This window comes from Pezoporus occidentalis, unplaced genomic scaffold, assembly GCF_034315485.1.
Source record: "Pezoporus occidentalis ecotype Australia unplaced genomic scaffold, CSIRO_AGI_Poc_V1 ctg277, whole genome shotgun sequence".
NCBI classification, from domain to species: Eukaryota; Metazoa; Chordata; class Aves; order Psittaciformes; family Psittacidae; genus Pezoporus; species Pezoporus occidentalis.
This window is the reverse complement of record NW_026914686.1, coordinates 375,486-393,259: the sequence shown is the minus strand read 5'-3', so window position 1 is coordinate 393,259 and position 17,774 is coordinate 375,486. Positions and strand designations below refer to the sequence as shown.

Genomic DNA, 17,774 nt, shown 5'->3' with positions numbered 1-17,774 from the left:
TTTGGACATGAACCACACTGTTAATCTTCACTTAACAAAACACTTGTCAGAACGACCTATCTTCTGCCTTAAGTTTGCTTTAACTGGTACCATTTACCCTGAGTGACAGCACTATTTCTGCTGGTCATAATTGTTGTCCCCAACTGGGACAACTTGGACAAATTATATGCACACTGAGCAATTGCAGGATGCCATGGGAGCACTGTTACCTTTGTAAAGAGCCCCAGATGTCTGTTTCACTGTGTAAGCCCAAAACTATACAATTACTTTGGTCAATTCTGCAGTGTCTGTTACTTACATGAGGTTGCTACATGGGCAGAGAGGATGTTTAGGGGCCCAAAGGGGAGAAAACCATTGTACTCATCTGTGCACAGTACTACCTAAAGAGTTTCTGTTGTGCTACCTACTGAGAGAAACATTACCCCCTGGATTTATGTTTTTCCCTTGCAGATCTCAAAGCTGATGACACTTTTGAAAGAGGAAAATACAAAATCCCTCTTTGCAGTGAGCCATCCACCTGCAGCTCCCACCAAGTCACCCTGGGAGCTCCAAGACATGCTGTGCTTCAGCCAATCTACTCAAGGTCACCCATGAAGATCTGTTTTAAGATCTATGCTCTTTACCACGCTGTCTTTCATTATCTGTGTGTACTCAGGTGCTATGAAAGATGGGTAAAGATCAGCAAATCCTCTCCCAAGGAAAATATTTTCTACAGCAGTTATTGTAATACAGAGTGAAGGCAAACATCAGCAGAAGCTCACTGCAAAGCAGAGACCCATCTTTTGGAGGACTGCGGTAGGAAAAAGGGACTCAACAACTCAAGGCTGGCTTAGAGTGCATGGGGGGCGTGAGCTCCAAAGTAACCTACTGCTTAAAGCTACCAAGTGGCTCTGCAGGCCTCACGTGGTGTTACCGGCCAACTGGTGTGGAGATAAACAAGAGAGTGTGCTTTGGGGCTGCACTGGGGCCGGGAGCACACTTTCACTCCTTCCGATCCAATGGCACGGCTGGCCAAAGGGAGCCCGAGTCCTGCTGGCACCGACCCAGCCGCTATTGTGGAAAGGCCACCATCACTGGGCAGGAAAAGGAAGTCGGCACTAAATCAGTGTATATCAAAGGAAGTGAGTGGAAAAAACACAAGTGCTGCCAGAATTCTGAGCAGCTTTTTGCCTTTTTTTTAATGTTTTAAACTAAAAGTTATCTTTACTTCCAACCCTCTGCCTTGGCGACTGCAGGCTTGAGGCCCATCCGCTTCAGAAGACAGGCACTACAGATACATCTGCTTGCAGACAACTGCTGTTGACTTCTGTTGTGGTAGAAAATAGGAAAAGTCTCCATGCCTGAAAGACTACAAAACAGGAGCACAATCCTCTTCCCAATCAAAGATAGGAAAAGAGAAGGAAGACTGAGCTACTGCTGAATTACTATCAGACCTCTGACAGAACTGGAGCTCTTAATAACGTAAGAGCCTGGTACTTTGACATGTTCAGCAAAGAAAACCAATGCTTACTTGATTGGTGAATGACAGGGTAATAATCAGGAATCATCCATAAGCTGGGATAAGAGGAAAAAGTCTGTACAACTAGAATACAGAAGGGGCCCCTTATTACTATACAGTTTACCCATGACAGACACTCGGTACAGTCTGTTAGCTTTGGCATCATTATTTGGATACTTCAGAATGCCAATAAAGGAGATTTTTTTTTTTTTTTTGTTAATAGAATATTTCTGGCACTGAATTTGTCTGTGCAAAAAGAAATGTGGTGTTCAGACACATTTCCAGTGCGTGGATACTCTGCCTTCTTCACAGGATCAAGGAATGTTGCTCCTTCCACGATTAACTTCCAACTAGAAAGGATGGGGAAACTCTTTTTGTCCCAGTTTCAGTCACGTACTTCACAAGCTTTCAGCACTTTGTCTGTTTGCTACTTCATAAAAGCAAACTGCACAGCAGACTCTAGGCAGGATACAAGCAGGTTTGCTGGAACTACTGGTCTAGTTCTCCAGTCCTTCCCTAGTGAACTTACTCTCCCAATTACTTTTGTGTGGATCTGCCTCCAGTTTAGACCCCCCAGTATGGAGATCGTCCATCCTAGCTGAACTGGATTTATTACTTGTCATTAAGACTGCACTGCATTGTTTCAAGGCTGCTCTGAGCAGCCTTCAACCATGGATTTGAATAGGACTGTAGAGTTACCCGGGAGGTTGTAACACAAACTGGGACAACTTGGACAAATCCAGAGAGATGGAAGGCATAAAAATCAGAGGAGTCTTACATGGACCCTTCCACTGACCACTAAGCCATCAGAAACACAAAGGAAATGAGACAAAGGTACAGCTTACTCTCACTTTTCTCATTACCTTTTGTGCACCTATGGTGTGAGCCTTGTGCTCTACTCATCTGGTAATGATGAGAATGAAGGGGTAGGGAATGCAGTACGTTGGACATGCAGTGGCAATTCCTGTGCTGCTGCTAAAATGCTTCATTACAGGAGTGAGGAGAGATTCCAAAACCCAACATAAAAACAAACCCCAAATCAAATCTAGGTTTCACAAACTATGATTGCCAACCTAAATAAGAAGCTTAATGGACTTGCATAAGCTTACCAAATGTCTAACCTCAATGAATCTGGCTTTAGGACACCCCCTTTAGCAGCTCCTCAGCTGTTCAACAACTTAGTAAGGAACTTTGAAACATTCTACTGTAAACGTATTAAGAGCTTTTGAAACTGAACTGCTTTGTCCTGGAATAACCTTTCAGTTTCTCATGGCTTTCCTAAATGCTATTCCATAAATCCTTGTACCCAAAAGGCATGCTTCACAAAAGAAAAGTGGCAGAAATACTCACTGACAGACAGATGCCTACTTCTGGGTTCTGGCTGCTGATAGGGTGTGCTCACATCCCCCACAGACTGGGAAGTTTTAATCCTGACTTGTTTGGGCAGTCCAGAATGGGGCGAAGAACTGGTCTGTTGGGTAAAAGAAAATGAAATGAGCCCCAGGAGCAGTCTGGCCACAGTTTCAAAACCCTCATTCTGTTTAGCAGCAGGAAAGTAGCTGAGAAACAGTTCCAGAACCTGAAATCCTATTAACTTCCCAGAACACAAATAAAAAAGGCAGCAATAGAGCAAGCTTTACAGTTCTGTAAGACAGGAGCAAAACAACTAGAGCCTCAAATCCAATGCAGGACTGACAAGCCTCCATGTTTGTCTTCCACCTGTGGAACCAAGAAGGGGTTCCTAACACCCCAGAGAACAGAACATGGAAGAACCATCAGTTTCTATCAGCCACCTTGGCCAGCAGAGGTAAGTTCTGAACCCTGCACACTTTCAGAAGCAGTCAGACACCAACCTGACTCCCCACAACCTTTAAAGTGAACTGACAATTCAGATGCTCTCAGTGAAAAGAAACTCGAGAGAGTTTAAGAGCAGAACAAGTTTGGAGACGCCAAGATGAATGCTGCCTGTGCTGGTTTTAGTCAGCCTTCCCTAGACATAACATCATTAAGGATGGTTTTTTCCATGGTGCCTTCAGCTCCTTCAAAGCAGAAAAAGGAATGAAAGGAGACATGCTAAAGGAGCTCTCCTTGATTTGTTTCAGAAGACAGAAGGGGTAACTGCAGCATGCTTGGTAGGGAGAGGAACTGGTGGATGGGTTTGCAATTGATGGCAGTAAGATGCTGCCCAAGAAGTGTTGCCTTCCTTGTGCCACAAGTAACTGCAAAGCATTTACAGACTCCAAAGGATGCTCACTTGGAACTATTGAGGCTGCAGCTTCAGGCAGGCAACACCTCTGTGTGATACAGGGAGATACAGGGAACAGCAGCTCTTAACAGAGGACTGACCAGGACACCAGCTTCTCCTGGCACAGGGTAAGGAGGGAGCCTGATTTAAATGACAAACTCTACCATGAATAGATTCATGGGAGTTGAATAAAGGGTGCAGAGGGGCCAGCACTCATGTGGACAGGCTGACTGTAGTACTGTTAACCAGCTCTTCCCATTAGAGAAAAGAAAGAAAGGACCAACAGAAGCGGGTTGCTTGATAAAAGCAAGCCCAAGTGAGCCACAGAAACAGGTACAAGGCAGATGAATATAAATGCTATTCGCCAACACAGGCTCTCAGTACCTGGCACACAGCTGCTGCTGTAGAGTTCATTTGGTTTAGATACTATTTGTGCCAAAGTCGTGGCATTACCTTTCCATCCCCAGCACAAAAAAGAGCACAACCAAAACAAAATCTGCATCCTGTACTGCAGGAAAAATAATGCTTCCCGCTCCCTCAGTGGGATGAGATCATGCAGCCAAGAAACCTCCTTCAGACTTATGGGCTTTTGCTTTATCACATGTAGGACTCTCCTGTCAAGAGCTGCAGAGGAAGCTGGAGGAGAAGGGGGAAACAGCGGCACTTACTGAAGACTTTGCTGTTTGTTTCTGCTTTCAGCAAAAGAGGAAAAAACAGCTAATAAAAGGACAGCACCAGAGTGCTGGCTCCTGGCTGGTGCAGGGATGAGATTTACTGAGTGGCTTATGTAAAGCTGAGATATTATCGTTTAGCATCTGGTTTGCAGTCTGAAGACACTGACATTAAAAGAGGGCTGTAAAAGAGGGCTGTTTCACTGTGCTATAGCAAAAGTCGAGGCCACCTTTTACAGACAGTTTCCTGACAACACAGGACAAAGTCTGACTATGCTAGGTCAGACCAAAGGCCTTCTTGCCAAGTATTGTCTTCAGAACAGCCAGAAACAAATGTTAAGGGAAAGGGCATAGGACAAGGAACATCATCATCCCTCCTACACCTTTCCAGCTTTTGGCATCCAGTCATCTGGGAAAGGGCTGTTAACACTCCTGAAGGTCTTTGTATTTCTGTTAACATGGACTATCAAATAGTGAGAAGTATATTTCAGTTCTCCTGACAGTTCCAAGGATTACAGGTGCAGAACTTGAACAGGGATGAACACTCAACATGAACAAGCTGCTATTAACAGAGCTTTCAAGTCTCTTCAAGAGAATTTGGCAATTTGCAGCTAAGACATCCAAGCTCTCAAGGTCTTTGGCTCAAAAAGCTGTATGACCTTAACTGAAAACAAGGCACTGGCTGAGTGAACAAAGTTCTGCAGGAACAGATCAGGAATAAAGGAAAGTTCAGACTCTTTTTGCCCTCTTCAGCTTGTGGTTCAGTTCACTGTTTAAAACAAGCACCTCTGGGAGCTTGACTTGTAGTCTTATTTCTCATGTCATGATCTCTTCTGCTGAAAAGAACAAACTTCATTGACGCTCAATGCCACAGTCACCTGTGGTATCAGAAAGTGAACTGAGACACAATCAAATTCATCTTAAGTGTGAATACCCCATTATTAGCTAAAAGCAACTTAGTTTCTAGGGAGTAAGGCTGGATTTAAGGCTACAGAACTGAAAAAGCACTGGGAGCTGCCCTCAGGCTTCTCACTCAGGAACAAAGTGCTAATAGCTTGTCTGCAAGGACAACCTGTGCCTTCTGAAAGGCAAGATAATTACATACACTTCCAACACTGTCCTATTAATCAAAAGTAGAATAAGTTATCTGCAGAGCAAACTGATGAAGTGTTTTCTGAATGCAGTTACAGGTTGCTACCATCAAGTTTCAGAGACTTAAAGGTAAGAAAACCCCCTTCATTTTGCTGCAGCCACAGAAGTTGTTACCTACATGGTTTCTGTCTGGAGACAGTAATAATATTCTAAGGCTTTTCACATTAGAGCTTCGGTCTAAGAGATCTACTGCTTTATCCAGGTCATCTTGGTTTTTCAAAGGAATAGAGAGCTGCAAAATAAAGAACAAGGAAAAAGTCATTAGAAAAGACAGGAAAAATAAACCTACAACAGGTATTTAAATAAACATTGGGAAAAAATCAGAGTATAAGATAGCATTCTGACGGCTCAATTATTCCATTACAATGAAAGGTCTTCATGTCCTTTTCAACAAGGTTTATTACTCCATGCCAAAGAAATGGTTGACCCATTCCTTAGAGGAATTGACCATCCACACTAATACTAACTGCTACCTGAGTTTACTGTCTGCAAAGAACAAGCAAGAGAACATTGTCTCCCAATACTTACAAATCCAGACCTACAGATCAAATGAGAACTGGGTTTCAGAGACTGACTGGTGTGAAGAAGACTTTTAAAGAAGGATTTAAAACTTATCACACCCCATGGAGTTATTCTCAGACACCCTCTATTGTATTCTACAGCACACTCACATCTTGCAATGTGAATGTTGTTAATGCTGAAGAACCCCTTTCCTTTTTGTCCAGCTCCTACTGGTGAATGGGGTTTTGCATCTTTCTCAGTGGGAGAGCACCACCACAACAATAAGAAACAAGGAAAAGCCTGGGTGTCCAGAGAGAAAGCCAACAAAACGCATTAGATGATTAACATGGACAACCCAGCTCCTCAAAGACAAATGTTATTCCCCATGGCACTTTCTTTTCCCAGTGACAGTGCCCCCCCCCCCCCCTTCATCTCATACCGAGGAAGTCCCCTGCTCTCTAACACCCCTTGTTCCTCTGATAGCTGGGCAATAAGCAGCAAGTGTTGTAGCCAGCAGGAGGCAAGTGTGTTACAAAAGGCTGGTCAGTAGTCAAGCACCACAAAATACTGCCTCTGCTATTGGGCAGCTGAAGAAATGACTCTGGGACTGCCTGCAGTCCTCAGACTCTATCTATATTGGCCTGCAATAGTTGCTTTCAGCAGTCAAAATACTTCAAATACCTTGGTTTTACTTCCCACAGAGAGTCTCCCAAGAAATACAGTAGAAAGAAGCAAAATGATGATGCGCATACAACACACACATCAGTGTGATGTGCTGTCAGTATCAGCAGGTTTCCCTCCAGAGCACTGCTTCCATTATGGTTGGTATTAGAGGGAAGAACTGAAAGTTAAATTTAAGGCTAAAGAATTTGGGATGGGAAAAGGAGGTGTCATCCAGAGAGGGTGATACACGCTCTGAACACTGATACCAACACTCTGTACCTCATTGTTCATGTAGTGGAGGTCCAGGGGCTGCCCAAAGGCTGTCTTCACTTTCTGCTGCACGTCTTCGTAGCGCACGGGACGGACAAATGGGATAATTCTGGAATGAAAGAGATATTCCTGACATTGCAATCAAATTAAGATGGCAGAGCCATGAAAGACGCATTTAAGTGTTCTCCTTCCATCCTCAAGTGGGTACTGACCCTTTCTAATTTGAGTTACTAAGCATCATTTTGACAGGGAATTCTTGAGCTCTGGCCCATTTCCAAGGGGTTTGTCAAAATGCAATATTCAAGGGAAGGTATCAAATAGAGTGCATGCCTTTATCCCTGGATAGAAAAGACTCTACGAACAAATGTCTTTTACATAACATGATACGGATCTCCTATGAACTTTGGCTTAAAGAGTACTGCCTCAGGCACAAACACAAATACATTCAATGAGAGCTGAATTCCAAGTTGCAGAAGGCCCAAAAGAACAAACCAAGTGTTTGCTTTAAGCAGTGCAGCACCCAAACTCAAAAGGTGCTCCCTAAAACGCTCCAAGATGGGTCCCAGTTGGAAGGTTTCAACAGTTAGTCCTGAACTCCCGAGGGAAGCATCAGCAGGAGGATGCAAAGGAATCTGAACCCCCCCTTTCCCAAGGTGGTCTGGTTTTATTACTGTTTCGCCAGGTGTCAAATATCCTGGGTCAAGACTGGAGGATCCAAACGTGAACTACACTTGACAACCCACTCTTGTAACAAACCAAGGACATCTACTGCTCAGAAACCCAGTTTTCACCTCTCTGCTGCACAAGGCCAGATGGTTGCTTGTTCTTGCCTTCGGGCTCCTGCAACCAGACTTCTCACCATCTGCTTCCATGGGCCACGAGGCCACACTGCGTCTCCACTATGGGCAGCTTGAACAAACAGCTCCAGGACATAGCTGACAGCCCCTATCCTTCTGCAAGCTATTAGAAAACTTCGATAGCTGCTTACCTCTCAGCTGCAACTCACATCATATCATGGAATGGTTGGGGCTGAAGGGAGCTTAAAGCTCATCCAGCTCCAACCCCTGCCACAGGCAGGGACACCTTCCACTGGAGCAGCTTGCTCCAAGCCCCTGTGTCCAACCTGGCCTTGAACACTGCCAGGGATGGGGCAGCCACAGCTTCTCTGGGTTCTCCTTGAACCTGAAAGAACTCTGCTTTGGCATAGCTGAAGTCCTGCCACAAAAAGCTTTATTATTAGCACTGCTCAACTATTTTACCATCAGGCATATACAGGAAGACCTGAATGGACCACAGAAACTCAAGACCCATCTCACTCCCAAGGGCAACTCTCGGAGCTCAGTGAAACCCCACGTCACCTTTGGGGAAGCTCACACGAGCTCATGCTTTGGATAGAAGGCTCAGTTGCCAAGATGTCCATCAGCCTGCTTTGCCAGCACTGGGTAACCTTTCCCGATGTGCAGCTTTTGTTTTAAATAGCTCCAGTGTTCACTGGCTTCCCCAGCCCCTTCCCAGGAAGGGCTCATTGTGCTCTCAGACCTGCAACATTTAGCTCTTTAGAAAGAATTGTCCTTGTTAAAAAGCAGCCCACAATAACATTTCCAACGTATTACCACGAAACCCATCCATGAAATTACACTGCTCTGGCCCCATACAAACGTAATTTAGCTCTCAGTTGAACCGAAGGCCCTTATAAAGGCTTCCATTCTACACTCAATGCATTCAAAAGCAGTGTTGTTCTCAGGTGCCACAAACTCTATTAGTTTAAAAACCCTCTGTGCACTCTTCTAACGCAAAATCATGGACTGCAGGGTTTAAGGAGCCCATTCCTGCCTGACCACCTTAAATATTTGTGGTTAGATCTGGCAGCTCCTCTGAAACCAAGCACACACACTTACATTCTCAGTGCAAGCTCGCTGTCTGTAACTGCATACCACTTTGGGAATGGGGAATTCAGGCGAGGGTCACTGCATAATTAGACTAGAACACAATCAACCTTTTCATTTTAATGTTACTTCAGAAAAAAGCCCACCCTTTCTTTTCCCTCTGTGCCACCTGAAAAGCACTCAGGCAGAAGAAAGGCAAGATGACAGCACTGCGGTGACAAGATTTTGCTTCCGAGTTCCCTTGCCCTAACGTGGTAGCACAAGAACTTGTGACACATCACACAGTGCTCTGCTGTAGTCATGGAACCATAGAATGGTTTGGGTTGGAAAGGACCTTAAGATCATCCAGTTCCAACCATCCAACCTGGCTTTGAAAGCTGCCAGGGATGGAGCATTCACAACTTCCTGGGGCAACCCATTCCAGTGCCTCACCACCCTTCTTCCTTATATACAACCTGAACTTCCCCTGTTTCAGTCTGACCATCACCCCTTGTCCTACCACTCCAGTCCCTGATGAAGAGTCCCTCTCCAGCATCCTTGTAGCCCCCTTCAGACACTGGAAGCTGCTCTGAGGTCTCCATGCAGCTTCATTTCTTCAGGCTGAACAGCCCCAATGTTCTCAGCCTATCTTCATATGGGAGGTGCTCCAGTCCCCTGATCATCCTCGTGGGCTCCTCTGGCCTTGCTCCAACAGCTCCATGTCCTTCTTATGCTGAGGACACCAGAACTGCACACAATGCTGCAAGTGGAGTCTCACCAGAGCAGAGCAGAGGGGCAGAATCCCCTCCCTCGACCTGCTGGTCACGCTCCTTTTGATGCAGCCCAGGATATGGCTGGTTTCTGGGCTCAAGCACACACTGAAGCTGGCTCATGTTCAATTTCTCATCAACCAACACCCCCAAGTCCTTCTCTGCAGGGCACACAATGCCTTTGATACAGGAGAGTGCTGACAAGATCTGGCTGACAAAGGTGGCCGCACCTTCCAGCTATGATTGCTTTGAAAACTTCTCCTTGAGCACCAAAAACCAAGGTTTTTTTCTGGAGACAGAATTCACCACTTGAGACTTTGGTGACTGAAACAGTTCAATGATAGAGGAAAACTTTACAACTTATTCTCACTGCCTGCTTTGCCAACTACCTATATTTGACAAAGAAGGATACCTGAGGAGGAGCTTAAGCAGCTCAGTGAGCTTTGATAGCAATGGGCTATAAGAATCACTACATACGACTTGCACTGTTGTACTGTCAGCATTAAATTGGCATTTATTGTGGAGCGTGACCTACTTCAATGTTGAAAGCAGTATCTGGGATGGGAGAAACCAAACGATTCCCATAGGATGTCTGTGAAGAGCAGCACATAAGAAGAAATAATCTTCCCTTGGTGTATGTGTTGCTCAGCCACAGCAGGACAGTGATAGTGAGAGGTCATCAGGAAGTGAGAAACTAGAAAAGAATGCCACTAATTTGATCAATTTCATTTGGTTTTAATTAAATGAAACCGAAAGAGAACATATCTGAAATAAGGCTATCAGCTTTTTAATGTTACTGCAATTCACAAATAGCTCTTGTGGAAATAAATCAAAGCATTGTGTGACACACCAAATTGTGTATGGCCTGTTTGCTATTGCCTTTAGTGTGTGTTTTCCATGTAGGAACAAGGAAAATGAAGCCAAAACCAGACTGAACCTAAATTATTGATGACTAAATTATTCCACAAGGCAAAGGATCAGAGTAGTGAAGACAGACTTACCGTCTTTCCCCATTGTGTTCAAACTTGATCCTTACATCGTTCTGCAGGAGAAAGAACAAAAGGTTAGTTCACAATGCGCACATAATAGCACCCAAATGGATCAGAATATGATCTTAATGCCAGGACACAAAGCAGGTCAATTTGTGATCGCTGTTGGCATCACCTCCTCAAAAGGCTAACCAAGACACAACAAGTCTGATAACTCTCTCCATGGAAGCAGACTGTGGACAAGAGGCTGACACCATGAGGAATGGAGAAATTACCAAAGGAGAAAGAGAAAGAAAGGAGTAAAAGAGAAAGAGAAAAAAAGGAGTAAAATCAGCGTGGAGAACACTCCTTAGGGGAAGCCCTTAGAGCAGCTCCCATTGCCTAAAAGGGCCGGCACCAGGGACTGCAGTGACAGGACAAGGGTGAATGAGTTTAGACTTAAACAGGGTAAAAATCAGGTTGGATATAAGGAAGAAGCTCTTCCCTGTGAGGATGCTGAGGCGCTGGCACAGGGTGCCCAGAGAAGCTGTGGCTGCCCCATCCCTGGCAGTGCTCAAGGCCAGGTTGGACACAGGGGCTTGGAGCAAGCTGCTCTCGTGGAAGGTGTCCCTGCCTGTGACAGGGGTTGGAACTGGATGAGCTTTAAGCTCCCTTCCAACCCAAACCATTCCATGATTCTATGCTAAAACTAAGCTGTAATTTGAATTAAACAGAGGAACTATAGGGAAACCTAATCTATCTTTTATACTGCATGGCAAAAATCAGAGCTAGCTTCCAACTGTGTATTCACCTGAACTGAAGCCAATTTTCTTTCTGCATTCTCAAAGCAACCATGTTTTCTTCTATGGGAAAAAAGAGAGAGATCCAGGGAACGTGTTGCATTCTTTATTCTTAAAACATAGATTAAATCTCTGCTTTTGCAGAAATGCAGCCCCCAAAACTCCAAACTCTGAAGTTACAAAGAAGTTAACTATTAAAGTGCAAAGGGGTCATCATCCATATCTGGCAGCTGGCTATAAGCACTGACCATGCAACCTGTGCACTTCACTCCAAAGATGCTCCGTGGCACGGAAGAGCCAACGCTCTGAACTGTCAACTCTGGAGATCAAAGTTCAAATCCCAATTTAGGTCACAAAGATAAAAATAAAAGGGCAAAAAAGCTGCTCTGATATGACTCCATCATTCCTGCTGCACAATTTATGTGATTGGAATAGATTAAGCCATCTGTGAAAGCCTCAGACAATAGGCAATCATACATCGAGGAACTTCAAAAAAATGGGGCCAGGAAATGCTCTTTAGCTGGAGGAAGTATCTGGCAGGCCCAGTGGTCAAGAATGCAGTTCAAAGGGACCCATGCAATCACCATGAGTACACGGTATTCCTGCAGCAGCACCCTGGCTACAGAACTGAGCACGAGAAATGAGCTTCCCCATTAGAGCTACACTCATCTGCAGGAGAGGTACACAGAGGTTTAGCAAAGACTTCTCCAATGTGGGAAGAGAAAGAGAGCTGCTTTTAACTGAATAGTAAAGATAAAAATGCAACAGACAGCATAGGAATAAAGAACTCTAAAAGATGCCCACCAGCCAGCTACTGGTGGAACAGCTGTTTCTTGCACATAAAGGATGGAGGAATGATCCCTTTATATTCAGATTTGCAGGAAATCAAGGCTCTTTGGAAACCTTTCTTCAACCCAAGGTACCTAAGGAAACTGAAATACCTTTTTCAACTCCACTGCATGCTTTCAGCGCTGTAATCTGTAACAAAGGGAAGGCGGGGGGGTGGAATACGGCATCTCTCTCCCTGTGCTTCTTCCAAAAGGATCAGATGTTGGCCATTCGGGTCTAAGAAAAGGTGTTCAAAGTGATCTTGGCTCTTACATTTCAGAAGGAACTTGCAGGAGTTAAGCATCAAGTGCTTTTGGTGTCCTTTGAAAGCAATGAACCTACCACCTGTATAAGCCATTTTTTAAAGCAACTCACATAAACTATCCTAAGAGATGAGTAAAAAAGCAAACCCAAGTTTAGTACTTTGGCATTGCAGTTCTGTGCTGCTGCATCATAGCTAATGATCACAGATTCTGATTTAAGACATCACTGAATTTATGTTTCAAAGTGATTTGGAAAGGATTTTGTACTCCTCCATCTATGGATTTGTCCTGCACATTCAAGGAAATCCCAGCTCCCAGCTGAACAAGGAGATTACGAGCAGACAAAGCATAAGGAAGAGACAGACATGAACTCTAAAGCCTGCTCCAAAAACCTTAAGCCTGTAATACGAATAAACCTGGAAGGAGTTACTTTACTGATACAGGCAACTTCTCCCGTTAAGTAATGTTAGTCTAACTGCCAGGAACTTGATTTAACTCAGGCAGTAAGGGACAAACAAGTCTTGACTGAAATTGTTGCTTTTGCATTGAAGTGTTTCACTCAGATGGCACGCAGCATATACTGACAGAGCAATACTATTCTGTCCTTTCTTGCTACCAGAAAGCCAATGCAATAGTTTTCTCTACAAAAAGAGTCTCTAGCAATGTTGGATGAACGTAGAGAGACTGATCCTGCACTTACTACCTTGGAAAAAGTATTTCTTTTGGAAAAATGGATTTCACATCCCCATACCCAAATAAATGAGTTTCATTCCTGTCCTCATGTGACATATGATGGGTAACTCCAGAGAATCTTCCCCATTAAAGACACTGCCTCTATTTATCCACCTGCAAATAGCTGTTTCCTTTTTCACTCCAGGTTTAGTACAGTTCCACTAGAGCCAGTCCTTTTGGACAATCCTTTCCACTGTTCTTCTTGGATCAACTTCAGTTGAATGACCTTTTATCAGGATCTTCATTCTGTATTCACATGCAGCCCGAGTCATGTGAAGATGAGACCAGCATTAGTTCATTATCCAACTGACTACTTTCTGCAGCTTTAACCTGCAGTGACTTCCTTTTGCATCAGAAATGGAAATCCTGAATAGGAAATCCTCGATTCCTTTTCATCATGAAGCTTTTCAATTCCCTGCTTTGACTTGAAGTACCACTTTCACTATAATGAAAAGTGCATCATACTGCTACATCATGGCAGAATGAGGAAAGAAAAGCTTTCCTGACCTTCCACACCTGCTTAAATGAATTCCATAAAGGTCACTGCACAAAACTTCCAAACATGCTCCTCAAAATTGCTAATATTGAAGTGGAAACCAGTTTTCTTACCGGGATTTTCTTTTCTTCCACTGCAGAGGCACACTGGGTGGTGATTGCAGGGCTGCCCAGGACGGGGGGACTGCTGGCATTGTGTTTCTTCTTTAATAGAAGGCATTAAAAACAAAATGGCAAATATGATCATGAAACCAGAAAACCACTTGGAAAACCTTTTAGCTAATTTCCACAGACCGAACCCCATCAAAAACATGGGTAGGGGTGAAAGGCAGAATATAAAGTAAAGAGCTACCAAGTTGGCAACACGGCCAGAGCAAGAACAGGGAGCTAACCCACTTGTGATGCCCTGGCTGGCAAAACCCACCACAGACCACAGGCAACAGACCCACTCTTAAACTACTCTGTCCCTTCCACCTCCATGTAATGATTCTGAGGACTCACCAAATGGCTTCTTACCTGTTTGTTGGAGTGAGCAGTGTCTTTGTTCTTCATGGTATCATATCCAGTCAGTCTGTGCCGTCGGCTCATCTGGAGTGCTACCAGGTCCTTCATGATGGATTTCAAGGCCTCTTGTTCATCTGTGATGCACATGAATTTTATTAGTAAGTAAATATCAACTATAACACATCTGCACTTGTTTTCTGCTGGCTCATAGAAAGACAATCCTTCTTCGGATACAAATACACTCAAATTCATGTAATTTCATTCAAAGCCCAAACTTAACCTCATATCATGAAGTAGTAAACAGACAGATGACATTTAAGTCACCTGTCCAATGTCACATAAGGATATGGTCATAGTTAGGGTTAGAATAAATCTTCCCAACCCCTAGTTCCGTTCTGACAGCTTCACAACCAGCAGCACAACTTGGACAGATGTGATAGATCATCAGAGGGCATTTCAGAAGAGCAAACTGATGTGCTTCTGCCAAGGAAAACCTGGGAAGAATCTGTTCTTTCTAATTTTATACCCTGTTAACTCAGAATTCTTGCTTCCTAATGGAACAAACCACAGCCAGGAGAGAGGAAAATGAGAATCTGGACAAGGTCACCTTCGAATATCCCTGAACACAAACCCACTTGCATTGGTTTCCCCAATGCATTCCTCTCTGACCCCAAAACAAGCCAATGGAACAGAGCTCAGACCATTTCATAAGACTTCAAGACCTACTGAACAGACCCAAACTGCAGAGCATTACAAACACTGTCTGCTGGCAGGGCAGCGGGTTCAGTTCAAGGCTTCTTGCAAAGGCAGGACAACAAAAACCACACACTAAGATTTTTCTTAGGCATCCTATTAACTGCAAATGACTTTCCAAAGCTCAGATTCCTGATGTAACCAATTTAAAGTGTTCTACCAGGTGTCTAAAAGCTACTGAAAAGAATCTTTTGGTTTTGCAACCACAACAATCCTAAATTCCTCCACACTGCAAAAGGTAGAAGACGTTGACACATGAGGTTTGGATCAGAATACGAGTGATACAGTGAACTACCAGCGTAACACAGCACATCCGCTGCAATCGCTCAGGACCTGCTGCTGGCACACACATAGAATCCCAGACTGGTTTGGGTTGAAGGGACCTTAAAGCTCATTCACTTCCAACCCCCTGCCACAGGCAGGCACACCTTCCACTGGAGCAGCTTGCTCCAAGCCCGTGTCCAACCTGGCCTTGAGCACTGCCAGGGATGGGGCAGCCACAGCTTCTCTGGGCACCCTGTGCCAGCGCCTCAGCACCCTCACAGGGAAGAGCTTCTGCCTAAGAGCTCATCTCAGTCTCCCCTCTGGCAGGTTAAAGCCATTCCCCTTGGCCTGTCCCTGCAGGCCCTTGTCCCAAGCCCCTCTCCAGGTTTCCTGCAGCCCCTTTAGGCACTGGAGCTGCTCTCAGGTCTCCCCTTCAGGAGCCTTCTCTTGTCCAGGCTGCCCCAGCCCAGCTCTCAGCCTGGCTCCAGAGCAGAGCTGCTCCAGCCCTTGCAGCATCTCCATGGCCTCCTCTGGACTCATTCCAATGGCTCCATGTCCCTCCTGTGCTGCTGCCCCAGAGCTAGACACAGTGCTCACTGGACTCCTGGGCTTGTGCCTCACATACCAAGCCTCAACAGGTTTCAGGGATAAAGCATTCTTTCCTTACATCCAGTTAAATTATTCCTGATACTGAAGCATAATTTAGGCATGAAATTGGAAGCAGTGACTAGATCAGCTCCGAGTATGCCCAGAAGAATAATTGGGAGTGAACGCTCCCAAAATTTAGGAGCAAAAAGGGGGGAACATACACCTATTTGTAAGGGGGCATCATCTAAACCTTCAGTCAGAACTGAAACTCACACCTGATAGCTTCTGCCCAGAGGTTCTACTTTAGCATCCTGAGAGTACCAAATACTAGAGCAGAGCTGCTTCCACTACGGACTTCACCACCAGAAACATCATGCCCAGCCCAGATGACAGAGGGGAATGGAAAGAGTCTCCAATGCCTTTGCAGGTGTTAATTAGAGTAAAACTCTACAAAGAGGAAGCTGAGCAGAGAAAATAAAGTTACTTCAAAAGATTAAGAAGCAAAATCAAAACCCACCAAAGCTCTGCTGTCCAAGACAAGCCAAAGGAGACAGTAAGTACATTGTGGCAGTGGGGAAGGGAGAGAGCTCCTTGGAATTCCAACAGCATGGAGAAGAAGCAAGGGGTCTAAGTAACACAACCAAAGCAAGAGGTTGCTGTTTGAAAAGCACGTCAGCCAAAGGAAATAATTGCTGGGACCTATTTCAGCACTAAGTAACCCCTTGTGGGAGGAAAATGGGAAAAAAAGGGTTGTGAATGAAGTGAAACTTCCAGGTAACCAACAGCACAACTTTCTTCTTTGTTTCCAACTTTCTATTGGAATGCTTAACATTTTACCTTGCTGGAGTGGTTCCGCCTGACTTACTCTTTAATCTGGTTTGGTATTAAGCATAGCTTTGGAGTCACCCAGCAGACAGAGACAAGAAACCATGGCCTGGCATATCCCTGGAGTGCCTACCACCCAAAACATGCTGTGAAGAGCTGGGATACAAGTTTTCCACTACAGTGCAGTTTGGGTTTGGCCAGATACCAGGAGGATGAAGAAGAGCTTGTCTTGGCAGAGTTCCTTTGGGCAAGAAGCAAAACAGCTCTGAAAGCAGTGTATAACTAAGCACTCCTGACAAGAAATCAAGTTAAGCACAGAATATGGGTAAGAATTCACATCTAAACAGTACTGGAACATCACACAGGAATAAAGATCAGTGTCTGCAACGCAATGGTTGGCTACAGGCTCTGGATCCCAAAGCCTAGGTGCTTGCAGCCCAGAAAGCCAACCGTGTCCTGGGCTGCATCATCTCCCTTCTGGCAGGTTCAAGCCATTCCCCTTGGCCTGTCCCTACAGGCCCTTGCCCAAAGCCCCTCTCCAGCTTTCCTGCAGCCCCTTTAGGCACTGGAGCTGCTCTGAGGTCTCCCCTTCAGGAGCCTTCTCTTCTCCAGGCTGCCCCAGCCCAGCTCTCTCAGCCTGGCTCCAGAGCAGAGCTGCTCCAGCCCTCTGCGGCTTCCTCTTAGCATATTTATTATTATTTCTAATACACTAAGACATGAAACTCTTTAGGGCAGCACCTGGGGAGCATCTAAACCCCAGTCAGGGCACTGCCAGTTCTGCATCTCACCCCCTGTGAGCTCAGATTCCTCCGCAGACAAGTGCTGATGCTGAAACCTGACATGTGTCCATGCAAAGAGGCACTTACGGCACTGTCAGAGGCTGGTGAAACAGTTTCAGGTGAATTTGAGTCTTACGTGATTATATCTGTTATAACAGTCTTACACTGAGCTAACTGGCTCTCTGGCACCAAAACACACCTTCTGCAATTCAATCCTATGGTGGTGAGATAGGAAATTATGAAGTATTTAGCTTTTAAAAACATAAAGGTCAAATATTGATCTGAGCTAGTGCAGGGAAAGAAAACACTTCCAGTTAGGACAGTGCTGGGATGGATTGAA

General features: G+C 44.9%; 1 protein-coding gene across 4 annotated transcripts in view; it reads right to left on the bottom strand.

Annotated features, from left to right (window-relative positions):
• MAP3K3 (mitogen-activated protein kinase kinase kinase 3) overlaps positions 1-17,774 on the bottom strand; it is a 37,815-nt gene that overhangs the window by 17,355 nt on the left and 2,686 nt on the right. For 3 of the 4 annotated variants that reach the window (XR_009966042.1, XM_062625128.1, XM_062625132.1), the window contains exons 2-7: positions 14,238-14,359; positions 13,836-13,925; positions 10,637-10,677; positions 7,010-7,109; positions 5,685-5,798; positions 2,849-2,969 (exon numbers count right to left, since the gene is read on the bottom strand). Coding sequence is in view for 3 of the 4 variants with exons in the window: in XM_062625128.1 (XP_062481112.1) it covers positions 2,849-2,969; positions 5,685-5,798; positions 7,010-7,109; positions 10,637-10,677; positions 13,836-13,925; positions 14,238-14,359 (588 nt within the window). In the remaining variant the exon portion in view is untranslated. The remainder of the gene's footprint in view (positions 1-2,848; positions 2,970-5,684; positions 5,799-7,009; positions 7,110-10,636; positions 10,678-13,835; positions 13,926-14,237; positions 14,360-17,774) is intronic. The other variant, XM_062625129.1, reaches the window with a different exon arrangement.